This window comes from Saccopteryx bilineata, chromosome 4, assembly GCF_036850765.1.
Source record: "Saccopteryx bilineata isolate mSacBil1 chromosome 4, mSacBil1_pri_phased_curated, whole genome shotgun sequence".
Classification (NCBI taxonomy): domain Eukaryota; kingdom Metazoa; phylum Chordata; class Mammalia; order Chiroptera; family Emballonuridae; genus Saccopteryx; species Saccopteryx bilineata.
This window is the reverse complement of record NC_089493.1, coordinates 24,518,440-24,546,276: the sequence shown is the minus strand read 5'-3', so window position 1 is coordinate 24,546,276 and position 27,837 is coordinate 24,518,440. Positions and strand designations below refer to the sequence as shown.

The 27,837-nt window shown below is 47.4% G+C and overlaps 2 protein-coding genes across 2 annotated transcripts in view; both read right to left on the bottom strand.

Annotated features, from left to right (window-relative positions):
• Positions 1-1,368: 1,368 nt before the first annotated feature.
• NOXRED1 (NADP dependent oxidoreductase domain containing 1) lies at positions 1,369-11,930 on the bottom strand. Its single transcript, XM_066276999.1, has 6 exons — positions 11,776-11,930; positions 9,459-9,664; positions 4,723-4,903; positions 3,967-4,118; positions 3,103-3,322; positions 1,369-1,827 (listed from the first exon to the last, which is right to left on the bottom strand). The coding sequence occupies exons 1-6, from the start codon at positions 11,928-11,930 to the stop codon at positions 1,650-1,652; spliced, it is 1,092 nt and encodes a 363-aa protein (XP_066133096.1). The 3' UTR covers positions 1,369-1,649.
• A 5,059-nt stretch (positions 11,931-16,989) lies between these two features.
• VIPAS39 (VPS33B interacting protein, apical-basolateral polarity regulator, spe-39 homolog) overlaps positions 16,990-27,837 on the bottom strand; it is a 34,821-nt gene continuing 23,973 nt past the window's right edge. The window contains exons 12-20 of the mRNA XM_066275979.1: positions 26,974-27,047; positions 24,120-24,195; positions 23,541-23,675; positions 22,912-22,953; positions 22,116-22,205; positions 20,914-21,000; positions 20,263-20,352; positions 19,762-19,866; positions 16,990-18,012 (exon numbers count right to left, since the gene is read on the bottom strand). Of these exons, the coding sequence (XP_066132076.1) occupies positions 17,992-18,012; positions 19,762-19,866; positions 20,263-20,352; positions 20,914-21,000; positions 22,116-22,205; positions 22,912-22,953; positions 23,541-23,675; positions 24,120-24,195; positions 26,974-27,047 (720 nt within the window). The 3' untranslated portion in view covers positions 16,990-17,991. The remainder of the gene's footprint in view (positions 18,013-19,761; positions 19,867-20,262; positions 20,353-20,913; positions 21,001-22,115; positions 22,206-22,911; positions 22,954-23,540; positions 23,676-24,119; positions 24,196-26,973; positions 27,048-27,837) is intronic.

The following is a 27,837-nucleotide window of genomic DNA, read 5'->3' as shown; positions in this document are numbered from 1 at the left end:
AGGAGAAGCGCCCATCTGCTTCTCTACCCCTCCCCCTCTCCTTCCTCTTTGTCTCTCTCTTCCCCTCCCGCAGCCAAGGCTCCATTGGAGCAAAGATAGCCCAGGCGCTGGGGATGGCTCCTTGGCCTCTGCCCCAGGCGCTAGAGTGGCTCTGGTCGCAACAGAGCGACGCCCCAGAGGGGCAGAGCATCGCCCCCTGGTGGGCAGAGCATTGCCCCTGGTGGGCATGCCGGGTGGATCCTGGTCGGGCGCATGCGGGAGTCTGCCTGACTGTCTCTCCCCATTTCCAGCTTCGGAAAAATACAAAAAAAAAAAAAAAAAAAAAAAAGATCTATATTTTACAAAATTATTTTTAACCATTTAATATAAATGCCAGTGTCCTGGCCGGACAGTTCGGTTATAGGCGTCCCCAAACTACGGCCCGCGGGCCACATACGGCCCCCTGAGGCCATTTATCCAGCCCCCCCACCGCACCTCCGGAAGGGGCACCTCTTTCACTGGTGGTCAGTGAGAGGAGCACTGTATGTGGCGGCCCTCCAGCGGTCTGAGGGACAGTGAACTGGCTCCCTGTGTAAAAAGTTTGGGGACCCCTGGTAGAGTGTCATCCTGGTATGTAAAGGTTGCAGGTTCAATCCCTGGTCAGGGCACGCACAGAAATGGATCAATATTTGTCTCATTCTCTCCCCATTCCTCTCCATCTAAAATCAACTTTAAAAAAATTTGTAAATCATATAAACAATTTTTTTTAAATGTTTGTATGGTTTAAAATGCTTTAAATGGGAACAGCTTTAAATAAGATAGTCCTAAAACGCCTGACCTGGTGGTGGCGCAGTGGATAGAGCGTCAGGCTGGGATGCGGAAGGACCCAGGTTCGAGACCCCCGAGGTCGCCAGCTTGAGTGCGTGCTCATCTGGTTTGAGCGAGGCTCACCAGCTTGGACCCAGGGTCACTGGCTCCAGCAAGGGGTTGCTCATTGCTCGGTCTGCTGAAGGCCCGAGGTCAGGGCACATGTGAGAGGGCAATCAATGAACAACTAAGGTGTTGCAACGCACAATGAAAAACTGATGATTGATGCTTCTCATCTCTTTCCCGTTCCTGTCTGTCTGTCCCTGTCTATCCCTCTCTCTGACTCTCTCTCTGTCTCTGTAAAAAATAAAAAAATAAAAAAAGATAGTCCTAAAACAATCACAATCACAGATAGCTGAAATAAGCATGAAATGAGTCATAAATTGTTTACCACATATTTTATTTCTCTAACATGGTAGGAAAATGAAGCTGTATCATTTGTCAGCTACATATTGCTATAGGAAAAGAAGCTAATAATGATATTATACCTTCTTAAATTTAACTTTTAGAGGATAGAATTTATATTAACAAGGTTCATGGGGAAGCAGCTTATTTAAGTATGCCGAGTTACGTAGTTTCATTTGGTTGCTTCCAAAAGCCAAATAAACAACATATATGCCAATGTAAAGGACGACTTGTTTTAGTCTACGTGTTAAAGAACCATCAGTATAATTTTCTAATTCCTTAGTGCCTAATGTATGGCAAACACCATGCAGTCACATGCCTTCCCACTGTCAGTTGTGATGATCAGGGTACAACCAATGTAGACGGAGAAAGATTTGTGATTCCTGAGGTCTCTTCTCTCATTGGGATGGAGAGCTTGTGGGAACCACTGGCTGCTGTTCTTTGGTTAGGGAGATGCCAAATAAACCACAGTATAGATGGGTAAGGTGGTTCTGGAAAGCAGTACTGGTTAAGCGCTGGTTGCTAAAGGGAGTGTCTTTGAGTTGTACAGCAATCAGATCGAACCAAGGGAAAGGCCTGGCATGAAAAAAATATATTGTTACTTTTTTGTCTGTTCAATACATCTGATTTGGCTGTGAACATTTTCTTTAACAAAAGTTTTCAGCCCTGCCCAGTGGCTCAGTGGATAGTATGTCGGCCTGGTGTATGGATGCCCTGGGTTCAATTCCTGGTCAGGGCACACAAGAGAAGCGACCAGCTGCTTCTTTCCTCCTCCCTCTCCCCCTTCTCTCCGTCTTCCCCTAGGTGCTGAGGATCGCTTCTTTGGAGCAAGGCCCTCAGGCACTAAAAATAGCTCAGTACTGGAGCATTGGCCCAAGATGGGGTTGCCAGGTGGATCCTGTTTGGGGCACATGTCGAAGTCTGCCTCACTATCTCCCCTCCTCTCACCTAAAACAAAACAAAAAAGAAAGTTTTCCTTCACTGGGAAATAGTTTCTTCAATTTCTACATCAAACTAATTAAAATTCATAGTTAAATCAAAAATTCAACTAAAACTACTCAATATGTGGATTTAATTGTGCTTCTGATGCGTTTTCACTCTTATGTACATTTCTCTAAGTGTATTTTGGGAGGAATTCATAATTAGAGAATGATTATAATAGTGACATTGACACCCTCTTCAGTATATATTTTTTTCTTTTCTTTTTTGTGAGAATACAGGAGATGGACTCCCGCATGTACCCCCATCAGGATCCACCCAGCAATCCCCATCTTGGGCATCTGGGGCCACTTGCTACCAATAAGCTATTTTTAGTGCCTGGTGTGGAGGCTCCAGAGAGCCATCCTCAATGTATTCTTTTTATAAATTTTCAAAGATGACATGAAGGAAAAAAGCAGCTGTGGCCCTGGCCGGTTGGCTCAGCGGTAGAGCGTCAGCCTGGTGTGCGGGGGACCCGGGTTCGATTCCCGGCCAGGGCACACAGGGGAGGCGCCCATCTGCTTCTCCACCCCCCCCTCCTTCCTCTCTGTCTCTCTCTTCCCCTCCCGCAGCCAAGGCTCCATGGAGCAAAGATGGCCCGGGCGCTGGGGATGGCTCCTTGGCCTCTGCCCCAGGCGCTAGAGTGGCTCTGGTCGCCGCAGAGCGACGCCCCGGAGGGGCAGAGCATCGCCCCCTTGTGGGCAGAGCGTCGCCCCTGGTGGGCGTGCTGGGTGGATCCCGGTCGGGCGCATGCGGGAGTCTGTCTGACTGTCTCTCCCCATTTCCAGCTTCAGAAAAATACAAAAAAAAAAAAAAAGCAGCTGCAAAGACAACAGTGTGGGAGCAATGAGAATGGCCAGCATTATACTGTACCTTTTCTGAGACAGGGACCGAGCATAGACTCTGCTGACAAAGTCTTGTATCTGAAAATTTGGGCAAGACACTCCATCTTTCCCACAGTCCTCGAAGTGCGCCGAGAACAGCTCATTCAGCAGCTTCAGCGCTTGTGAGCAGGGCATGGCCTCTGTTGTGCAGGTGTTTAGGGCTGCATAGAGTATTCCCTCCACCCACTTGCTATTCAGGATTATTCCACCTACATCAATGACAAGGGAAAGACCTGTTCAAGACCCGTTAGCGCCACCAAAAAGGTTTGCAGGGAGCCAAGAATAGACCCCAGACAGTGAACAGCCACCTTTCTTCCAAGACAGATTGGTCATATGAACTTCAAGATAAGCAAACATTCCCCTTCCCTGTTTCAAGAACCCTGTTTGTGATCTTGATAACACATCATATGTTGAACCTGTCATGGCACGACAGGTATAACTAATATGGGCATTGCTAAATAGCAAAAGCATCTCTAGGAATTTCTGGGATGGTCCTTGCCAATAAGGGACTAAGGAACGCTGCAAGATTAAAGCAGGGAGAACCACTCAGTCCCAGACACTGCATCCTCCTGCTTAAATAGGCTCTCCCCTGTGATCATTTCCAAGTCATCTTTAAAAAGTCCGAAGAAGCAGACTTCTCAGCTTTCCCTAATAAAGACTGCTTATTGCCACCAAAGCTGTTCCTGTACAAAACAAATAGCTGGGAATGTATCTAGTTTGTACTCCCCCGCAAGCCATGCGTGGGCACGTGTGCGCGTGCGCGCACACACACACACAGGAATCTAATAAGGTAGCAACAGGCCAAGGGGAAGGTAATTTTTGAAAGAGTGCCAAAACTAGAATGAGGCCTTACCAGCAGGACTGTAGGGGCAGTTAGCCAGAAGAAGCACAGGATCTTGAAGAGCATCTGTGATGTCCTTATTGGTTCCCCAGATGTTGTCAAAACCTTCACCAAACTGGTACTGAGGCCGCAGGATATTGGTGTGGTTCAGTAGGTTTTTCAACCTGAAAGTAAAGCCACCATGATAGGGAGTGCAGGGCCAGGACCAAAATAAATGACATGACCCACTGAGTTCCCAACAACAGACATCCTGTCCCGTCCCCCCACCCGCACAGCACCGGCGTGGGACAGCACTGAGGGCACAGCTCCCCAGCTGTATTGTTTAGCCATTTGCCTAACAAACACTTACTGATGTTATCACTTGCCAGGCACTGGCCTAGACATTAAGGGTACAAAAATAACATTTGACACATGCACTCAGTCACTCTTTATGCTGTTGACTGGTGGTGGTTTCCGTTCTCACTGATGCACAAGGGGAACGTGAGCCAACTTCAGGTAGTGGGAGGCAGTGCTCGCCTGCAGTTGGAAATGTTTGCACATCAAGGAATACGTCCCACCCACAGGTGCGGTTTGCAGGGAAGTGAGGAAGCCACAACTAGAAAGGTTGGCTGGGTCCTTCTGCAGCTGAAGCGGCTTCCACCTCTCTGCTCCTGGGAATGACCACCTCCAACAGGCAGGAGCTGGGTGCCAACAGGCAGGTGGGAGGCAGAAGCCAGAGCTGAGGAGCCAGGGCAGGTCTGTCAGTCTGTGCTCCCCATAACAAGATACCTGAGTAGTGGGACGGCAGCTACAAAGCTGTACACAATGCAGGTTTTTGCCAAGCTGGCTTGTATTTCTACACAGATATTGGGCAGCTGAGAAGGCAGGCAGCAGAGGAATATCACATTGGCCCAGCTCGCCAGATCAGAGTTATGGTAAAAGCACTTGATTCCCAGTTTCTGGAACTCATCTGGGAGGAATAAAGGAGGAGAGAAAGATCACTGTACAGAGTACGAGGACCTCAGCATCAACTGGAGGGAGAAGAAGACAATGATTTTATCTCAGTTCTTGTCACATAAGTCAGAAGAGATTCCCTCATGCCTTCTGAAAGCCACACAGCAATGCCCTACCTACCCCATGGCTAAAGCAGCTGGTGCCAACGGAGCCGTGCCTGAGATTACAAGACAAGATTGCAGTTACAATCCTTATAGCAAATGCCTGAGGTTTGCAGATTTTGTGTGTGTGTGTGGGTGGGTGGGGGGTCTGAAAGGAGCCTTCTGCTCCGATTTACTGAAGGTTTATCATGTGCCAGATAACGTACAAAGTATTGTATACGCATTGTCTAAGGCAGTGGTCCCCAACTCCTGGGCCGCAGACCAGTCCGCAGAGAAAGAATAAATAACTTACATTATTTCCGTTTTATTTATATTTAAGTCTGAGCGATGTTTTATTTTTAAAAAATGACCAGATTCCCTCTGTTACATCCGTCTAAGACTCACTCTTGACGCTTGTCTCGGTCACGTGATACATTTATCCGTCCCACCCTAAAGGCCAGTCCGTGAAAATATTTTCTGACATTAAACCGGTCCATGGCCCCAAAAAGGTTGGGGACCACTGGTCTAAGGAAATCCTCTAAGGACCTAATGAGGCAGAGATTAGTACTATTCCTATATTATAGACAAGGAAACAGTCTTCAAGAAGTTATATATCTGGGCCAAAATTACACAGCCTTGATTTGGTGGGAAAGACTAAGACTGGAAGAGGATAGCTGGGAGGAGTGTGGGAAAATAGTTTCTGTAAAGTATATACAATTTAATGTTCGGATATTTATAAGGTAAAAACGTGATAAATATATAGTTGCATAAAAACACCCCTTGGTAGATAATCACTTGGTTGTACTTATTGCAATATGTATTTTCAAAAGTAAAAATGTAAAGTCACGTTTGGTAATATGTTTTAATGTTATTGGAAACGAGAGTATGAGTAGGCATTGAGAGTTCACTTCTTCCCTACCGAGAGTACAGAGAGGTTATTCAGGTACTCAGGCACTCCCAGGTACTATAGAGTAAGCTTAAAAACATGCACATCCATTCTTCTTTCATACGTGGTTCTCAAAAGTATATAGAAGCTGATGCTCAGCATTTTGAATTTTTGCTTCCTTACACAACAGGCCGTGATATTCTGAAACTGTTGTAAGGTCGGTGGATAATGGGGAAAGTTCAGGCCCGGGAACTTTGGCTAGGACCGCCCACAACCAAACACGCCAAAAGAAACTTCCCAGGAACCCTTTGGAAAACAGTGACGTCTGCCAGCCAGTCAGATTTCACCACGTCATATTAGCTTGACCACCCTAGAGACCCTTTAAATATCTCCCACACGGGTCACCACTTGCAACTTCCTTGGCCTCCATCTTTCCTCGGGGCCAGGGAACCTCATCAGGTGGGATGCGTGCTCTGGACTCAATAAAACCTTCTATTATTCCACACTTTGTGGCTCCGACCCCTTCCTTCTTTCTCAGCAGGGAAAAATACCTTACAACTGTGACTTTATTATTAATAAGCATATTATTTCCCAAAGAATGTACATATGATAAAGCATCAACCTTGAACGCTGAGGTCGCCGGTTCAAAACCCTAGGCTTGCCCAGTCAAGGCACATATGGGAGTTAATGCTTCCTGCTCCTCCCCTTCTCTCTCTTTCTCTCTGTTTGTCTCTCTCTCTCCTCTCTAAAATGAGTAAATAAAGTCTTTTTTAAAAAAGAAAAGAATGTATATACTTTGCCCTGGCTAGATAGTTCAGTTGGTTCGTCATCCTTATACACCAAGGTTATGGGTTTGAGTCCCAGTCAAGATCAACCATTGAATGCATAAATAAGTGGAACAATAAATCAGTGTTTCTCTCTCTCTCTCAAATCAATAAGTTAAAAAATATATTTTAAAAGACTATATGCTGTCTGACCTGTGGTGGCGCAGTGGATAAAGCGTCAACTTGGAAACGCTGAGGTTGCCAGTTCAAAACCCTAGGCTTGCCTGGTCAAGGCACATATGGGAGTTGATGCTTCCTGCTCCTCCCCCCTTCTCTCTCTCTCTCTCTCTTCTCTATAATGAATAAATAAAATCTTAAATAAATAAATAAAAGACTATATATACTTTATTGAAATATATACTAGTCCTATTGATGAGATTTTTCAAAATTTGCCTTGAATGATCAACTTTTAAGATTTCCTTAATTTTGAAAGTTTATATGTAAATCAATAAGAAAAATACAGGCATGTCAATGGAAAAATTAGACAAAAAGAACTCAATAAACACAAAATAACAATAAACCTATTTAAAATATTCAACTATTCTAATGGTCAGTGAAAGACATATTAAAATAAAAGAAAATTTGCCTGACCAGGCGGTGGCGCAGTGGATAGAGCATTGGACTAGGATGCGGAAGGACCCAGGTTCGAGACCCCGAGCTCACCAGCTTGAGTGCGATCTCATCTGGCTTGAACAAAAAGCTCACCAGCTTGGACCCAAGGTCGCTGGCTCCAGCAAGGGGTTACTCGGTCTGCTGAAGGCCCGCTGTTAAGGTACATATGAGAAAGCAATCAATGAACAACTAAGGTGTCGCAACGAAAAACTGATGATTGATGCTTCTCATCTCTCTCCGTTCCTGTCTGTCCCTATCTATCCCTCTCTCTGACTCTCTCTCTGTCCCTGTAAAAAAATTAAAAAAATAAAATAAGAGAAAATTTAAAGGCATATTAAAATAGTGATTTTTTTAAAAGCCTAGAATTTTAAAAAGTGTATTGAAATGGGTGTTCTTACACAATGCTAGTAAAAGTTTATACCTTAACACCATTTTGGAAGCCAGTTTGAAAAAAATGTATTAAAGTGTCTCTAAAAATTAAATATTCCTATAATATGACCCATGTATTACACTCCCACGTGTTTACCCAAGAAAAAGTAAAGCATTTGTCCAGACTGCTGTTTGTAATAGCCTACAACTGGGAACAACCTGATCAATAGATAAACTGGAGTATTAACAACATAGATCTTCAAATAGATCTCAAAACAATTATGCGAAATGAACGAAGCCAGACCAAACAATAGTACAAACTGACTCCATTTGTATAGAATTCTAGAAAATGCAAACTAATCAATAATGACAGGAAAACAGATCAGTGGTTTCCTGGGGGGGGGGGGGGCTGCAGGAAGGTAGAGAGAGAAATTAGGAGGGAACTGTGGGGGGTGATGGATAAATTCATTACCTGTGTTGATGGTTTCTCATGTATACACATCTCAAAACATCTAATTGTACAATATTAAAATGTGCAGTTTATTCTCTACAAACTATATCTTAATAAAGTTATCACCTGTTCTTTGACCTAGTAACTTCATTTTTAAATTATGTACAAGGAAATCCAAGAAGGCAGTTACATAAATTATCATACAGCCATATTCTGTAACACTATATAACCTTAAAGTCATGATTTTGAAGAATGTTAAATAATATGAGAATATTCTCATAATACATTAAGTGAAAAAGAAGACTATAAACAACTTTTTATAGTATCAATTACTGATATAATCTGATATAATCAGAGAAGAAAACGAAATGAAATCCCAGGTAAGGGGATTATAGGTAGCTATTATTTACTTTTCTACGGAGTAATTTTTTAAATTTTCTATAATATGCATGTGATAGTTTACATTTATAAAAAAATCTTGAAACATAATTTACATAGAGCACAACACACAAATCTAAAGTATACAGTTTGATCATTTTGACAAATGCATCCAGCCATGTAACTCATACCATACCTTTCAAGATCTATCCATAGAACATTTGTATCTCCCTAGAAAGTTCCCTCAGGCCTATTCGCAATCTTCCTGGAAGAACTGTTCTGATTCTATCACCATAGTTAGTAAATGGAATCAGTAGAAAACATTTTTAAAAATTCAGGAAATGTTATGTTTTAAAAAAAAAGGCCAAATGTTTGGAATTGCTTAACAAGCATCCGACTTAGCCTGGCCCAATTAGATCTGAACTCTTTTTGGAAAGCTTTTCTACATCAGAGACCCAGTAGAACTCTCACCACCGTGGGCACACGGAAGGAGAGAGGGCTATTGTCTAACATCTAAGTGGAGAAGAAAGTTGTTTTAAAGAACAAGTTAAACTAAAAACCATCTTTCTGGCTTTTCTCAAGACTGAAAAGCTGAGAACTCAGCATGCTGCATGCAAGGGTTCCCATTTCTTTCTTTTTTTTTTTTTTTTAATTTTATTTATTGATTTTAGAGAAAGGAGAGAGGGGGAGGGGCTAGGGGAGGGAGGAGTGGGAAGTATCAACTCACAGTAGTTGTTTTTCCTGTGTGCCTTGACTGGCCAGGCCCAGGATTTCAAACCGCGGACCTCAGCACTGCAGGTTGACACTTGGCGCCACCCCAGGTCAGGCGCTAGGATTCCCATTTCCGGGGGCCCTTTCCCAATGGCCTAGTCAGCACCTAAACAGCACACCCAGGCCCCACTGCTCCTCACCCAAAGCCTCTGGCCTCCGAGTAGAGATCTGCAGCCTCTCAGGAGGGATGGGGACAAGCTGAAGCAGTACGCGAGCCAGCTGCTTCCCAAGGTGGCCGCCGCCGATGATGCCCACGTTGAACCCATCTTCATAGGGAGTGCTGGGAAGCAATCCGATCCTATGGATCTTCGCTACTCTAGAAGTTTGCTTCTCATGTAATGACTTTCTGGAGAATAAACACACAGATAGGTCCGTAAATACGTGCTCACTTTGGAGCTCTTCTTCACGGTCGACCTCTGACCTTCTCTGCTCTAACTTCCTCATACGCAGCCTGGTGACGCGGTAAGCAGTTCAGAGATAAGGCATTCCAATTATGTGCCACTTGAGCAGCATCCCTTAGGAAATGAAATGCTCTTCCTGAGTGAATTTTCTGCAAAGTAAAGCATACCCCTGTAAAGGACAAAAACTTGTTTAAAACATTTATAAATAACCTTTTTTTTTTGGTTATTACATGTGTTGTGCATTTTCTTCCTTTCTTAAATGCAACGTCTGAATATTAAACCATTTTTTGACTCAGGACCACCGTTGTGAATGGCCACATTTATACATCACCCTGGAGCCCTGCGGGCCTGTTCCCCGCTTCCTGTGCAGACAGCTGTTCATTTTCACTGCCATCAGGATGAGTGCACCTGTCTCCTACCATACACCTATTCTTTTTTTTTTTTTTTTTTTTACAGAGGCAGAGATATAGACAGGGACAGACAGACAGGAACGGAGAGAGATGAGAAGCATCAATCATCAGTTTCTCGTTGCGCGTTGCGACTTCTTAGTTGTTCATTGATTGCTTTCTCACATGTGCCTTGACCGTGGGCCTTCAGCAGACCAAGTAACCCCCTGCTGGAGCCAGCGACCTTGTGTCTAAGCTGGTGAGCTCTTTGCTCAAACCAGATGAGCCCGCGCTCTAGCTGGCGACCTCGGGGTCTCGAACCTGGGTCCTCCACATCCCAATTCGACGCTCTATCCACTGCGCCACCACCTGGTCAGGCATACACCTATTCTTTCCTGCCGGCTGTTTCAGTTCTGCACAGATCCGGGAAACCAGGTAACTAAGCTTGCTTGCTTCCTTGCTTTTTTTCCCCAAACATATGATTTATAAAAGAAAATGGTTTATCATAAGGGAAAACAGACCTGAGAAATTGAGGGTCAAAGATTTGAGCCCTCTCTTTCCAGAGGTTCATGGTTCACTTACTATTGCTTCTGGATGTATTTCCTTGGCCCAAGATCAAGTCTGACCTCAGAATTAATAAGGCGTTGCTTTATGTTGTTATCTGACAACCTTATATTTGTTCTGTATTTCTGTGAAAATTGGAGTTTTTAAAAATTAAAGCTCCAAAACCTAAAATAAATTAAAATGAAAGCTCTGGAATTTCCACATAAGCATCAGAAGCCACATTCAATTTCAGGTTTCTCTCTTGGTTGGAAGAAGAGCATTTTCTCCCACTGCCTGAGCCTTTCAAATGTAAAATACCTCCTGGAAGTTTTATATTATTGGTTTCTCACCACTCATCTTGGATTCAACCAATAGGTTTGTATATCCTTATCAGTCAGCCAATCAGCAAGCTCTTTGAGCCGCCTGCCTTCTTGGGTATATGCTGTATCTATAACATGTTCAATTCAGATCTGGCTCCGTCAACAAGGAGTTCATCTTATTTCAGAGAAAAGCAAACTGAGAAGTAGACTGAATGGGTCGGGGGATCAAATACTCCAAGTGACCTAGAGTTACAGAATCCAGATACTGGCTCTCCTACGACTTCTACTTAAGTGTCTGAAGCCACATTATACAAACATATCAGAAGCCAGGACTAGACTGCGAACTTCTCTGCAAATCAGTATTCCTGGTTTCAAGCAAGCCATATGGCCATAGGGACCCCCGAAGTCCCAGATGGCTTTCCTGTGAGAGAGCATTCCAGCACTAGCCCCACAAAGAGAAACTGACCCCATTTTCATGCAATGACAAGTCACTGGTAGCTGTGGAAGATGAGCTGGTCATTTCCATGAGTGAATCAACGAATAGATGGATGAGTGAACGGATCATTTAATCAGTCCACCCACTGAAAGGAAATCACTACCTAGTCCCTGCTTTATTACAGAACCTCAGCTAAGAGACCCTAGTCTGAATTTCTCTGGTGTTTTCAAACCTGAAGTAACAGATTGTGGGTTGGAAAATGAAAGGATACTTACCAAAGCTATCCTCCAATGTAAAACGTTAGAGCCAAAATTTGGATTCTTTGCAGTGAGATTCTTCTCAGTCTGCCTGATCCTGGAGATCTCACTTACCTCAGATGATGGAGCAGCTTGCAGAAGAAGGCTGCGTGGGCACAGGCCTTGATCATCAGTCCATGATAACGACCCTGCAAATACAGCCAGCAGCGGTCTTCCTCTTTAATCCCAGGCTCGAACTGCAGGGACTCAAGGTTATCTAGCATGTCCATTTCCATGCCACCGTCTCCTGCAGCAAGAAATAGCAAGCAATTTGACTCCCTGTCCTGAAGAACAGACAGTCTGTGTAGGAGGGTGTATGTACCCAGTCGCAAGCTCTCGTGGTGGGGGGCTTCAGCCTCTCTCCTCCCGGTTCTGAACTGGCAGCTCTCACCCACTGGTTTCAGTGTGAGTCCTGGAGAATTCCTAAGCACTGACTGCCCGTGAATCAAGACTACCTGGATTCATGACAAACCTGAATAAAACTCCAAAGTAATCTCCTCCATAGGCACTTCTTCCAGCAGATGTGTTTACATTAGCAGTGAGTTTCACAGGTGTTGCTGGGCTAGGACCTCTCCCTCCTGTCCCCTCCTGTTTTAGAAATAGGACTGAACACTTTAGACAGCATTTCAAAGAAATTTTCCCTTTCACTCAACTCTCTGTCCCTCCTCCCCCAAGAGTAGAAAGGAGCCCAGACTAATTATCATGGTCTCTTGTCTAGAGCAGGGACATCTAGATTTTAGAAAATGAAACCAAAATAGAAACCCATTTACATATATCTCTCACTAACCCAACTGAAAAGATGGCTCTACTCTTCATTACATCTGGTCCTCAAGGGTAAGAACTAATTTCCAGGGAGAACTACCCAATAAAATTGTCATTATGACTCCTTAGCTACCAAATGACTTGTCTCAGTCTTAAAGGGGCCAGCCTCACCAAGAGCTTTTCCCCACCCTCCGTGTGAGGACCCAAATTCCTTTCACTGCTTCCAGAAGTACAACACCAGGGCAGTGCAGGGTCCTCCTTTTCCCAACAGACGGTTCTGGACTTCTAGATATTTTAGCAGATTGGGATAGCATTCAGATCGTAGCACTACTCATGGAGTTATTTTCCAAACCCTTCTTTTTATGTTCAAGAAATCAACAAGTAAGTTCTGGAGATCTAATACAGTGTTTTCAAGCACCGGCCCACTGTGGACTGGCACAAAATTTCTGGCAGACTGGCCCCAGTCTGTGGACCAGTGGTTGAAAACCACTGATCTAATGTACATCATAGTAACTATAGTTAATAATACTGTATTGTGTACTTGAAATTTGCTAAGAGTAGATCTTATGTGTTTTCTCTACAAAATAAAGATGATGATTTAATATATATTTTAATATATATATTATTGATTTAATGTATATATATATATGATTTAATATATATATATATTTTTTGTATTTTTCTGAAGCTAGAAACCGGGAGAGACAGTCAGACAGACTCCCGCATGCGCCCGACCGGGATCCACCTGGCACGCCCACCAGGGGGCGATGCTCTGCCCCTCCGGGGCGTTGCTCTGTTGCAACCAGAGCCACTCTAGCACCTGGGGCAGAGGCCAAGGAGCCATCCCCAGCGCCCGGGCCATCTTTGCTTCAATGGAGCCTCAGCTACAGGAGGGGAAGAGAGAGACAGAGAGGAAGGAGAGTGGGAGGGGTGGAGAAGCAAATGGGCGCTTCTCCTGTGTGCCCTGGCCGGGAATCAAACCGGGACTTCTGCACGCCAGGCCGACGCTCTACTGCTGAGCCAACCAGCCAGGGTCTATATTTTTTAGTTATACCTCAATAAAGCTGGGGAAAAAAATCAGTGCTATTCAACTCTATTTTATAACAATGGTGAAAGTGCAGCCAGAACTCAAAACTACTCATCTCAGCCTGACCAGGCGGTGGCAGTGGATAGAGCGTCAAACTGAGACGTAGAGGACCCAGGTTTGAGACCCCAATGTTGCCAGCTTGAGTGTAGGCTAGGCTCACCTGGTCTGAGCAAAGCTCACCAGCTTGAGCCCAGGGTCGCTGGCTTGAGCAAGGGGTCACTTGGTCTGCTGTAGCCCCCCAGTCAAGGCACATATGAGAAAGCAATCAAAGAACAACTAATGTGCCACAACAAAGAATTGATGCTTCTCATCTCTCTCCCTTCCTATCTGTCTGTCCCTATCTGTCCCTCTCTGGCTCTCTGTGGATCTATCACAAAACAAACAAACAAACAAACAAACAAACTACTCATCTCCTAGTCTGCATTTAAATTAAACATTTTTATTGAGGTGGAATTCACATAACCTAGTCAGTACATTCAGTGTTGTGTGCCCTCCACCCCTTTCTAGTTCCAAAACAGTTTCATCCCCCCACAAGTCCTCCCCACCCCCAACCAGCCCCTGAAAACCACCATTCTGTCTCTATAGATTTACCATTTCTGGATATTTCACATGAATGGAATCACATGTCTGGCTTTTTATGGGAGGGCTGTTACATCACTCTCGATCTCTTTAAAAGCAGTCTCCAGCATGTGAAGTGAAGAGCATGGAAATTTCATCAAGAAACACTCCTTAGGCCCTGGCCGGTTGGCTCAGCGATAGAGCGTCGGCCTGGTGTGCGGGGGACCCGGGTTCGATTCCCGGCCAGGGCACATAGGAGAGGCGCCCATTTGCTTCTCCACCCCTCCCCCTCTCCTTCCTCTCTGTCTCTCTCTTCCCCTCCCGCAGCCAAGGCTCCATTGGAGCAAGGATGGCCCGGGCGCTGGGGATGGCTCCTTGGCCTCTGCCCCAGGCGCTAGAGTGGCTCTGGTCGTGGCAGAGCGATGCCCCGGAGGGGCAGAGCATCGCCCCCTGGTGGGTGTGCCGGGTGGATCCCGGTCGGGCGCATGCGGAAGTCTGTCTGTCTCTCCCGGTTTCCAGCTTCAGAAAAATACAAAAAAACCCCAAAAAAACCCAAAAACAAAAACAAACAAAACAAAACAAACAAAAAAAGAAACACTCCTTAGACCAAAACAGTGGGTAGTCCCATCTAACGTTGCAAGTGATGTTACCTGCTGGGAAGGAGAGAGAGGAACGCAAAGCCTGCCAGCTCGGCCTGACCGTGCAGCACAGGTTAACCTGCACAAGCGTAGGTGCTAGGCCCACCCTCCCCTCCACAATCTCAAAAATGGGGATCCAGTGCCTGTGGCTTTGTACCATGTAGGTGGCTAGGCCGACTGACACTTTCCAGAATTCCCTCCTGTGTGTTTCCAGTCGGGGTGTGCCACAGGAGAGGTTTCTGTGCAAGATCTGGGGGTAGAAGCGAGGTGGCAGCCAGCTGTCTGTGCTTGTGAGGGAGGGCGGGCACTCTGGTGTCTGCTGGTGGCCGTCGGTTGTGGGGCAGCCACTGGGCCTGCAACCGCTCTACCTTTCCCTGGATCCTCCTGCGCCTTCCGCTCTGCCTTTCCCCGGATCCTCCTGCGCCTTCCGCTCTGCCTTTCCCGGGATCCTCCTGCGCCTTCCGCTCTGCCTTTCCCGGGATCCTCCAGCGCCTTCCGCTCTACCTTTCCCTGGATCCTCCTGCGCCTTCCGCTCTGCCTTTCCCGGGATCCTCCTGCGCCTTCCGCTCTGCCTTTCCCCGGATCCTCCTGCGCCTTCCGCTCTGCCTTTCCCGGGATCCTCCTGCGCCTTCCGCTCTACCTTTCCCGGGATCCTCCTGCGCCTTCCGCTCTACCTTTCCCTGGATCCTCCTGCAGCTTTTCGCACTCCTGGCCACGTCTGTTTTAGTCAGCTCCGTGACTAAGGCCACCAGCAGGACACCCACTTCACCAGGGCTGGGAGCAGCGAGAACCGAGATGGGGTCCAGTTCATCCCCGGGGGCACCAGCCTGCCTTTGCTTCCCCCGCCCCCCACACCCACCTTTCCTGCCCCACTGCCTGCCGCACGGGCTCCAGCTCTACCACCGGCCATGCGGACAACCTTCCAGGACAGTTTAACTGCCATCCTCAAGTCAGGTCCCTGTAATGAGTCTCACACATAGACGAGACAGAAAGACGGACATACAGACTGTCTACTCCCACGGTCTGCTTCTCTAAATGAATGCTAACTTAGTAAATAAAGCTAAGACTGTTTGAGTAGCAGCCAGTTACCTTAGCACAACTTAGCAATTTAAATTTGTTTCTTCAACAAGAGTTGATTCGGAAAGAACTGCAGATGGAGTTCCCTGGAACTGCTGAGGGGACTGCAGAGTGGAGGAGCCCACGCTGGAGGCCAGTCCCCTTAGAGGACTTCAGCGCTGGCATTCCTGACATCTTGCGCAGGAGAATTCTCTGATGTGGAGACTGTCCCGTGCACTGTAAGATGTTTGGCAGCATCCCCTGCCTCTGTCTGCTAGCAGCACCATCCACTTGTGGCAACAGAAAGTGTCTCCAGACATTGACACAGGTCTCCTGGGGGGCAAAACTGCACCTGGTTGAGAACCACCCTGCCTTCAAGCGTGCTGTGTGCCTCTGGGCAAGCATCTCCTCCTCCTGCCACATCCTCCACTCCACAGTCACGGGCGGACTTCTACAAGCTCTCGGAATCTGCCTCTTACTGCAGATTAAGATAATGAGTCTAGGCCCTGGCCGGTTGGCTTGGTGGTAGAGCGTCGGCCTAGCGTGCGGAGGACCCGGGTTCGATTCCTGGCCAGGGCACACAGGAGAAGCGCCCATTTGCTTCTCCACCCCTCCGCCGCACCTTCCTCTCTGTCTCTTCCCCTCCCGCAGCTGAGGCTCCATTGGAGCAAAGATGGCCCGGGCGCTGGGGATGGCTCTGTGGCCTCTGCCTCAGGCGCTAGAGTGGCTCTGGTCACAACATGGCGACGCCCAGGATGGGCAGAGCATCGCCCCCTGGTGGGCAGAGCGTCACCCCATGGTGGGCGTGCCGGGTAGATCCCGGTTGGGCGCAAGTGGGAGTCTGTCTGACTGTCTCTCCCTGTTTCCAGCTTCAGAAAAATGCAAAAAAAAAAAAAAAAAAAAAAAAAAATTAAAAAAAAAAGATAATGAGTCTAGAAAGGGACTCACCCAGCATCACGCAGCTGGTCAGTGGTCGAGCTGGGACAAGGGGCCCGGTCCTGTCTCCCTGCTCCGGGCTCCTTCTGTTAACCACACAACCCTGCTTTCTCTAAGCACCATTCCTCTGTAACCTGACAGGTGTGGCCAGGCTGCTGACTGCAGTCACTCAGGCAGACTTGTAGTGGTCCCAAGAGACTGGGCAATTATTTCTTTGTTTTGCACAAAACGAATGGAGGGAAAGAGAAGGCACCAAGGAAGAAACAGCTTTATTAGAAGTCTAGGCATGTCTGGGGAAAGTCTGTTCAGTCACAGAGAAGAGAGGCTAATATTGATACAGGGCAGAAGTCTAGCATTACAGAGCATCCTCTTAAAAACAAGTGTGCAACTAACACCTCCATCTTAATATCCAAACAGCCAGAAACACTGCCGAGTCCAGCCCCGGTGAAACAATGAGATCCGTGCCTACAGGGAGCGCTCCAGTCCTGCCGACCAGTCCTGCCGAATCTAAGCCCCACAGAAGGCCACGGTCTGCGGCGGGAGAAGTCAAGGAAGAGACAAGGGGGATGTTCTCATCACGCAACAAGGTCATCTCGGTCTGCAGGTGAGAGAGGACCCACAAGGTTTTGAACAGAGGCTAGAGTGGGGCGGCAGAGGGACGCTGGCTGGAGAAACCTAACGTCTGGGCCATCAGTCATAACGTGGAGAGCTCTGTGCCGTCTGGTGTGAGGGCACCTCCAGCAACACTGACAGCCCTTCCTGAGGCCGCTGGGGGAGAACCATTTTGGTTCTGTTCTGACTTCTTTCACAGAACCTCCTATGTCCAGCACCAAGTCCACGGTCATGACCGGCCGAGCGGCACTGAGCGGTCACCCCATGATACCGATACCTGCACCTCTTGGTCGCGGAGACTTCTTTTGCAGAGCAGTCACTTTCCTCAGGCCGAGAGCGATCCTGCCCAACTTGGGCCCAGTCTAAAAACGACTCCCACCTTCACGTGAGCACCGGGTGGAGAGAATCTATCTCGTGAGTCCAAGCTTTAGATCGTGGCCCTCAGATGACGACCCTTGGAGAGAGGAGCAGCTGCAAGCTGTTTGTGCCCACGTGCTGTTTTCTGTCCCAAGAGAAGCAGGTGTCACCTGCTGATGACAGGCCCAAGCGATGTGATGCTGTAACTCTCCCAAGGAAGAGTGTGTTCTACTTCCACAGGCAGGAAGGGAGAAATGAGGCAGGTCTCAGCGTACGTGAGGCCACTTAATTCTTCCATCGGATTTGCTGGGGAAGAAGAAACAGTGGTCAGTTTGCACTGATCCCTACAGAGAGGCAGTGGGAATGCAATAAAATGAGACTCGCAATGAGGTAGTGAAGGAAGAGACAATGGAGAGGGAGGGGGAGAAACTCTTAAACACAAGTGGTGGAGTTCATCACTCAGATACAAATTAGACACCTATTCTTATCTTGCAAGCCTGAGTTTGGGCATTTGTTCTGGTCCTGCCCTCCTCAGGACGAAGATTCACTAGCCTCTGATGACCCAAATAAGTCCCAGGGAAATGAGATAAAAATTCACAAAAAACTCAGCAATTTCAAGCCAGGAGAGAGGAGTGGGCTGTGTTCCCCAAATAGCTAAACTCTATTTCGGCCCTGGCCTGTTGGCTCAGTGGCAGAGCGTCAGCCCGGCATGTGGATGTCCAGGGTTCGATTCCAAGCCAGGGCACACAGGAGAAGCGCCTATCTGCTTCTCCACCCCTTCCCCTCTCGCTTTTCTCTCTCTCTCTCTCTCTCTCTCACCCTCTTTTTTTTTTTTTTGTATTTTTCTGAAGCTGGAAACAGGGAGAGACAGTCAGACTCCCGCATGCACCCGACCGGGATCCACCTGGCACGCCCTACAGGGGCGACGCTCTGCCCACCAGGGGGCAATGCTCTGCCCCTCCGGGGCATCGCTCTGCCACGACCAGAGCCACTCTAGCGCCTGGGGCAGAGGCCAAGGAGCCATCCCCAGCGCCCGGGCCATCTTTGCTCCAATGGAGCCTTGGCTGCGGGAGGGGAAGAGAGAGACAGAGAGGAAGGAGGGGGTGGGGGTGGAGAAGCAAATGGGCGCTTCTCCTATGTGCCCTGGCCGGGAATCGAACCCGGGTCCCCCGCATGCCAGGCCGACGCTCTACCGCTGAGCCAACCGGCCAGGGCCTCTCTTCCCCTCTTGCAGCCAGGGCTCACTGGAGCAAGCTGGCCCCAGGCGCTGAGGATGGCTCCATGGCCTCTCCCTTAGGCACTAAGAAGAGCTCAGTTGCTGAGCAATGGAGCAACACCAGGATGGGCAGCGCACCACCCCCTAGTGGGCTTGCTGGGTGGATCCTGGTCGGGGTACATGCAGGAGGAGTCTCTCTGCCTTCCTTCCTCTCACTAAATTAAAAAAAAGTCTATTTCACTTTCTTCTGATTTCCAACAGGAAGGCCATCTCCATCCTCAGGATAGTCTGAATTTGTTTCTTTTTTTTTAAATAGATTATTTTTCTTTTATTTATTTTTTTAGAGACAGAGAGTGAGTCAGAGAGAGGGATAGACAGGGACAGACAGGAACAGAGAGAGATGAGAAGCATCAATCATTAGTTTTTCATTGCGCGTTGTAACACCTTAGTTGTTCATTGATTGCTTTCTCATATGTGCCTCGACTGCGGGCTGTCAGCAGACCGAGCAACCCCTTGCTGGAGCCAGCGACCTTGGGTTCAAGCTGGTGGGCTCTTGCTCAAACCAGATGAGCCCATGCTCAAGCTGGAGACCTCGGGGTCTCGAACCTGGGTCCTCAGCATCCCAGTCTGACGCTCTATCCACTGTGCCACTGCCTGGTCAGGCTGAATTTGTTTCTTTACTGCCAGTAGTTAGTCCTTCCCACCTGCTAAATTTAACAATTATCAGAGCACTACTATTAAGTCTCAGCCAGAGGTCCCCAGATCCCCCTTAGATATACTCGATGCTGCTCTGTGACCTGTCTGCCAGGACTGTGGGAGGGGAGGCTGGGGCTGCTCACCGAGCTGTTGAGAAGGACGTCAATCTTCTCCTCCTCCGCAGAGCCTTTATCCACCTTACTTCTATACGCTAGCAACTGCTGACGATCCTTCAGGTCCCGGCAAGTCTGGCCACCAAAACAGATAGAGAAACCCCCAATCAGCCTTCTCTATGATGGTCTTTTCCTTTTTGTTACTCCCACTTTGAGCCAAGGTTCAAGAAGAAGCTGGGATGAGAGGGGGGTCCAGCCCCACAGAACTGCATGTTGGAGTAAGGTTCTACAGGGCTTATGCTCAGTTCAGTTCTGTGGATTCTCCAAACCATTTATAAGAGCATGGAGAAGCCAGTCAGCGGGCTGGGGAAATGACACAGGCGTGCTGGCTCTCATACTAACTCTGCCCGACCATTTTGTCCATTAAGTCAGAAGTGATGGTGGTATCTCAGGATCCAGCACAGAGAATATCGTAAGTGCACACTCTCCACTAAGGGTCTAACTCAGGGTTCTTATTTCGTGGGGACTCACATCAATGACGACATCGTGGCACTTGAACTTGATAGCTAAATTCAACTTTGTGTCCACATCTTCCACTAGATTGACATATTCCTGTAATATCTGTGGGTAGAGGCACTTCTGATTAATAATTCTCAGACCCATAAAACACAGAACTCTAAAAAGTAGAAAAAGAAATCTTGAAGAAAGGAAAAGAGTTCGTCTAGAACATCTGTTGTCTACGGTTCCCATCATCAACCACAGGACCAGTTCTGCCACGGAAAGTGAGGTGACCCCACGCAGCCCTTCCGTGCTCCCCAGGGAAGAAGCGCACACTCCTGCCTAGCTCAGAGATGGGTGCCCGTGCCAGCACTGGGCATGCTCCAGATCTGACCCAGCTCTGAGCCCGCTGCCCCTTCTCACTGAGCTCTCCTGTATCATTCCACCAGCATGGCCGCACCCCGCAGGGCCAAGCACAGGAGATGCTCCTCAGAGAGGACAGATTAATTCTAAGAAGCTGAGAACTTCTCTCCCCGGCCTTTTCTATCTCAAGACCCAATACAGCCATTATGTTGCCTTTAAAAGAAGAACAGAACAGCTCAGGTCTCCCAACACTGACCGGTAAGCAGCTACAAGTTGGGTCTCCTACGTATCCGGTCCCCAACTCTCTTTAGGGGCCATTACCTGGACAGGGGCACTGTTCTTGTGCAGAATTTCCACAACCCGATGGAAGCCAATGGGTGCTCTCTTCTTGGTGTAGCCCAGCCAGTTCTGGAAAAGGAAGAGGCCAGGAGTGGCTGGGCCGTAAGTGAACCCAGCACACTCGGAGCTAGTCTCCCTGCATCTACAGTCAAACTAGAGTAACGTGGTGGGGAGGGTGGGCGGAATGGGGTGGGGGACAGAGAAATGAGGAGAGATGAGTTTTTCAGAAAAGTCAAGAAACTTGAGAGGGTAGAAAAGAGAGGAATGAAGTAAGTTCTTCGATTTATAAGCATTAATGCAGAAAAGTCTGTGCAATACAGCTAAATGAAGTAAGTACTTTACTTAACAACACTTGTGGTGTGAACATTATCTGGGTAGAAATATCCTGTCCTCCACATCCTTACATAGATATAAAGATACCTCCTTGTAAATTCACAAGGAAAGATGTGGAAAGTGCCCGTGAGACCTTTCATGGGGTCTGCCGTGAGGAAGGGAGTGAGACAGGAGCAGGCAGACTGGGACGATCACTCCTGACTCTATACCTCCACGCAGTGTTCGCGTTGGACACAGGCACGCACTGATCTGGTGGTTAATGTAGCTAGTTAAATAACTACGAAAGAGAAAAACCAGAAAAGTCTCAAGCCCATAATGAAAACAATCAATGGAGCAACCAGTGGAGACATGACAACCAAACATAATGCAAGACCCTTGACTGGATCCTGAGGGGGAACAAACACAAAACGAACAAAAACAGCTTTCAAGAGCTCACTTGGACAGATATTATATATACGGTAATTGTGATACATTAATGTTCCATTTCTGAGGGCAGCTACAAAGGAGACAAGTACCTGAGTGTGTAAGGGAGAAGGGTCATGATGTCTGAAACTTACTTTCACATGGTTCACCAAAAGATAAAAAGCACACTTGCTTCCTCTTTTTCTACGTGTACAGAAAAAGAGAATGCAAATATAGCAAAAATATTAATAAATTAGAGAAGTAGATAAAGACTATTAGTGTTCGTGATACTATTCTTTCCACTTTTCTTTAGGAGTGAAATTTTGGAAAATAGAAAGTTGCGGGAGAAACGCAAGCCGGTCACTAGAACTCGAGCTCCCGTGAGGCCTGGGCTAACAAGACGGTATGTCCGGGGCGTGGGCAGCACGCAGCAGTCCCAGGGCACCCACCTTGGTGGTGAAGAGGGCATCCACATCGTGCCAGGCTCGAAGCTTGGCGCGGGCAGCCAAGGCCGTCAGCACATACTGTTTATCTGGGATCTGAAAAGCAGAGAGCAGGGGAATTTAAGGGGAAGCAGAAATGCACCAGGGGAGGTACTTGAGAATTCTGGATAAGACAGGCAAAAATACACCACAGTGTTGATTCTGCCCCTTAAAAATCCATATCAGGCCCTGGCCGGTTGGCTCAGTGGTAGAGCGTCGGCCTGGCGTGCAGGAGTCCCGGGTTTGATTCCCAGCCAGGGCACACAGGAGAAGCGCCCATCGGCTTCTCCACCTCTCCCCCTCTCCTTCCTCTCTGTCTCTCTCTTCCCCTCCCGCAGCCAAGGCTCCATTGGAGCAAAAAGATGGCCCGGGCGCTGGGGATGGCTCCTTGGCCTCTGCCCCAGGCGCTAGAGTGGCTCTGGTCGCGACAGAGCGAGGCCCCAGATGGGCAGAGCATCGCCCCCTGGTGGGCGTGCCAGGTGGATCCCGGTCGGGCACATGCGGGAGTCTGCCTCCCCGTTTCCAGCTTCGGAAAAGTAAAAAAAAAAAATCCATATCAGATCATCAAGAACCCCTTAATTTCCAAGCCCCAGTACTGTGACAGGGCATTCAGTTAAAGCCTTATCTCATGTCCCATAAACACAGTCCTTTCTACCTTAACCTGAACATCAAGGGACTTACTGCGCAGGGTCACAAAGCAACATCCACTCCATGGAGCTATGCTGATACTACTTTTCCAAAACACTGACCAGTTTGTACCTACCTTAAATGTCTTCTTCAGGTTGACCGGGCTGCTGAACGTCCCCTAGGATGAAAGGGAAGAAACTTTAGTGTTGCCGACTTTCTCAAATACCACCCAATTTACCATTTTCATTTTCTTTTGTACTAACTAGACTTTTCAATGGTTTACTCAATAACCATTTAAACCCAGAAATTATTTTAAGCAAAAAACTCCATCGGATTTAATTGGGTATCACCACAATCCAGCTTAAGACTGAGTTAATAAGTATTGTGTTTTCCCTAATTTTATGCTAAATCCAAATGTCCACTTGTGATCATTAAATTTAAAAAGACTTTGCTGAAATACCTGCAGTTCCCTGGCCCCCTGCTGCTCTCCTGCACACTGTGCCAATCCATCTGCTTGGAGCAGAGACTGCTGTGGGGCCAGCACTGGCGAGACGGGACGTGCCAGGCTGCAGGGCAGCCACACAGCCGCACCAGCCCTCACAAACCCTGTCTCTTGGCTCACCCCTGCAGAGGCACAGGAAAGCCTCCAGGTGGGTTTCCAAGAACTACACACGCCAGTTGTTAATAGAGTACATCAATAGAGTGCTGACTTCCAACTACGTTCGCTGTGCAGGGAGGGTGTGCGGTCTCTCACGCTGCCTGTACCTCGGCCTCCGTGTAGTGGTAGAAGCAGGCGTAGAAAAGGGTCGTCACCAGTGGCATGTTGAGGATGGAGGCCTTGCGAGGGTGCTTCCGGAAGACCTCAGTCTGTCCTGCTGATTCTAGATGGCGGTCATTTGCCTGGGGTGGAGTGAGCCAAGTGAAAAAAAGAACAGTGTCCATGCAGTAGAAACAGGAGAGAAACTTTTAACACCACATTAGCTGTGTTTCCTACCCTAGGAAAGAGGCAGGCAAGGAAGAGAAATAGAAATTGCCTAGGATAACCCAAGAGAGTTTAAAAGCCATAAAATGACGACAGATCCAAGCTGAATGGAGGAAGACCAAAGAACTGGCAATGAAATGGGAATTCTGGATGAAGAGGCAATACTTCCAGGTTAACAGCAGGTGGAAAGAAAAAGGATGCTGAGAACAATGGAGGGAAGGGGGCCACCATGAGAGGGAGAAAATGAAAGGCTCTTAGAGGCCTGCAGTACATGCCCCTAGTGACATACATGGCCCGAGCACAGACGCCTCTTGGATGCTGGAAGGCACTGAGCTTTGGCACAGCATGCATCTGAGTCTAACCTCAATAATGATCTGACGTTCCAGGAGCGTGTAATGGTCTTGTACGTGTGCAGAATCTTCTGCTGAAAACGGTAAACTGGTAGAGAGCCAGAAGGTTAGTTCTTCTTTCTCTATTCAAACAGGAAACAAACCCAACTAAACCAAATCACCACTATAAGCATAAGAGGCTCATGGTGCTTCATAAATTTGATCTCAGTTCACCTTTGGAATATCCATAAAAGGCAGAGAGAGAAACTAGAAAGTATAAGACCTCTGGCTGGGATTTTGCATTTAAGGTTTTGCCATTTGAAGGGGGATCCTGAAAGTTGACAAAATATATATAGACATTAGTGATTTTGTTGAGAAATCATTGGAATCCTCTTATTGTGGGAGTTGTAATGTTTGGTGAATCACTCAGCTAATGAGTGAGCCGAGCCAACTGCCCACCATCTACATCTGAGTGAAGCACTGTGGTTCATGTCACTGCTTAAAATCAATGCTGAGCTCTCCTTAAGGGGCACTTACATTTGTTAGCCATTTTTTTAAAATTGCAGAGATGTAAGGTAAAATTAAATTACATGGCATGGTGGTATGTCAAAGATCTACACAAATGTCCAAGGTCCCATCTTCAACATGACGTTATATTTTCACGCATGAAGAAGCTGAGGGAGAAAGGGTATCTTACCTAAAACTCACACGGCAAGTCATGGGTAAGGCCAGGAATAGAACCTAGATTTTACACTCCCAGTTCACAGATCTATCCTTCAGTCACTGTTGCCTTATTCCCCTACTCCACTCATTCCAGGAAAAATTCTGAGATTCAACTACAGTACCCCAGTGTGTGCCACGGCCAATTCAACTTTTAGAAGAGATAAACAGAGATGGCAATAGATTCCAGGTACTTCATTACTCTAGCTTTTCTCTTTGTTTACCAGAGGCCATATGACATAACTGAGTATTTGATCCGATAATGTTAAAAAGTAAAGACTGCATCGACATAAACAAATGTCTAAATGTGAAAGCTGGAAATCATGTCACATGAGGAGTGACTATAACAACTGTGAACACCAAACCTAGAGAAGCAAGATCACTGGGTAGACCTGTCTTCAAAAATATAGGAAGCAAGATTCAGCTCCATATAAGAAAGCACTTTCCAATCATGAACGTGTCCAACAATAAAATAAGCTACTTCCGAGAGCAGTGAGTGCCCAATTGTTGGAAGAATAATGTGTGTGGCTGATTTTTTTAAAAAAATTTGTTAGCGAGGTGGGGGAGAGGGGTGTAGAGAGAGAGAAATGAGAAGCATCAACTCGTAGTTGTAGCACTTAAGCTGTTCACTGATTGCTTCTCATATGTGCCTTGACTGGAGGGTTCCAGCAGAGCCAATGACCCCTTGCTCAAGCCAGCGACCTTGGGCTTCAAACATTTGGGCTCAAGCCAGTGACAGTGGGATCATTTTGACGATCCCATGCTCAAGCTGGTGACCATATGCTTAAGCTGGTGAACCTGTGCTCAAGCTGGCAACATCAGGGTCTCGAACCTGGGTCCTCAGCGTCCCAGGTTGATGCTCTATCCACTGTGCCACCACCAGTCAGGTATATGCAGGGCTCGTTTTTATAGGGACTTGTATTCTGGGTCAAAGCCTGTACTGAATCAGTGGTTATTGGGTTTTGAGGTTTCAAGGACCAATAACATTGAAAATATATAAGGTACAGCATTGCCCACTTTTTATTTTAATACATATGGATATAAAAAAGAGTTAGAACCACCAATATTACTACTAAAAAGCCGGGGTGGGAGGAGTGGAGGGGGAAAATATCCAAGAATAAAAAGCAGTCCTTCAATTAAATCCATTTTGCTTTAGGAAAAGATCTCTACATTGTGTTATTTTTCTTTCTTTTTTTTTTTTTTGTATTTTTCTGAAGCTGGAAACGGGGAGAGACAGACTCCCACATGCGCTGGACCGGGATCCACCCGGCACGCCCACCAGGGGCAACGCTCTGCCCACCAGGGGGCAATGCTCTGCCCCTCCGGGGCGTCACTCTGCCGCGACCAGAGCCACTCTAGCGCCTGGGGCAGAGGCCAAGGAGCCATCCCCAGCGCCCGGGCCATCTTTGCTCCAATGGAGCCTTGGCTGCGGGAGGGGAAGAGAGAGACAGAGAGGAAGGAGGGGATGGGGGTGGAGAAGCAAATGGGTCCTTCTCCTATGTGCCCTGGCCGGGAATCAAACCCGGGTCCCCCGCACTCCAGGCCGTCGCTCTACCGCTGAGCCAACCAGCCAGGGCCGTGTTATTTTTCTTAATTTACCAATGAAAATTCTATTGGGAAAAATTCTAGTATTTTGAACCACTGATTAAGACAACTTTTAATGACACTTGTATGATCTTGTATTGGCCTTTCCCTTTAACTATCTATCCTTTCTACCCTCATTTGGTCTCTTCATTCCTCCGCATGAGTTTTTATACTTAAAAATATTTTTCTCAGCCCTGGCCGGTTGGCTCAGTGGCAGAGCGTCGGCCTGGCGTGCAGGAGTCCCAGGTTCGATTCCCGGCCAGGGCACACAGGAGAAGCGCCCATCTGCTTCTCCACCTCTCCCCCTCTCCTTCCTCTCTGTCTCTCTCTTCCCCTCCCACAGCCAAGGCTCCATTGGAGCAAAGTTGGCCCGGGCACTGAGGATGGCTCTGTGGCCTCTGCCTCAGGCACTAGAATGGCTCTGGTTGCAACACAGCAATGCCCCAGATGGGCAGACAATCGCCCCTGGTGGGCGTGCCGGGTGGATCCCAGTCGGGTGCATGCAGGAGTCTGTCTGACTGCCTCCCCATTTCCAACTTCAGAAAAATACAAAAACAATATTTTTTTTTTCTCGCATACTTACCCTATGCAGGTCTTAAGAAATTCTTTTCGTTTCTCAGGGTCCTGAATGTTCAAGTGCTCTCGATAATGGGACAGCTAAAGAAAGAACACAGAAAGGTTTTGAGCTAGTTCGTCTCCTTCAAAGGGGGAGGTAACTCCTTAAGTAGACTTTCCATGCTTAAAAACTAGAGTCTTGCCTGACCAGGCGGTGGCGCAGTGGATAGAGCGTCAGACCGGGATGCAGAGGACCCAGGTTCGAGACCCCAAGGTCACCAGCTTGAGCGCGGGCTCATCTGGTTTGAGCAAAAGCTCACTGGCTTGGACCCAAGGTCGCTGGCTCGAGCAAGGGGTTACTCGGTCTGCTGAAGGCCCACGGTCAAGGCACATACAAGAAAGCAATCAACGAACAACTAAGGTGTCACATTGCGCAACGAAAAACTAACGATTGATGCTTCTCATCTCTCCGTTCCTGTCTGTCCTTGTCTATCCCTCTGTCCCTGTCTATCCCTCTCTCTGACTCTCTCTCTGTCTCTGTAAAAAACAAACAAAAAAAACTAGAGTCTTCATTATCAGAGATTCCTTCTCAATATGGGTTGGATGTGGAGATGGGGGAGAGCCGAGTGATTCACTCTTTATTATCTAGAATTGCAATATGTAACATGGTAGCCACTAGGCACATTTGGCTGTTCACATGTTAATTTAAAATAATTAACTAAAAAGAAACTCAGGTCCTTAGTTGCACTAGACACTTCGTAAGTGCTGAACAGCTATAGGTACCAGTGGCTCCCACACTGGACAGCACAGATACAGAACTTGCCCATCACCGCAGGAAGGTCGACCGGACAGTGCTGACCAACAATGAAGCACTGAATAGATGGAGCATTTA

Bases quoted from the DNA above. Each gene is read 5' to 3' on its own strand.
- NOXRED1 (XM_066276999.1), bottom strand. From the start codon at position 11,930: ATGGACATGCTAGATAACCTTGAGTCCCTGCAGTTCGAGCCTGGGATT. The intron at 3,323-3,966 runs GTAAGGCCTCAT...TCATTGATGTAG, and splicing joins CTGCCCCTACAGTCCTGCTG to GTGGAATAATCCTGAATAGC. The intron at 1,828-3,102 runs GTACAGTATAAT...TTTTCATGCCAG, and splicing joins CGGTCCCTGTCTCAGAAAAG to GCCTTTCCCTTGGTTCGATC.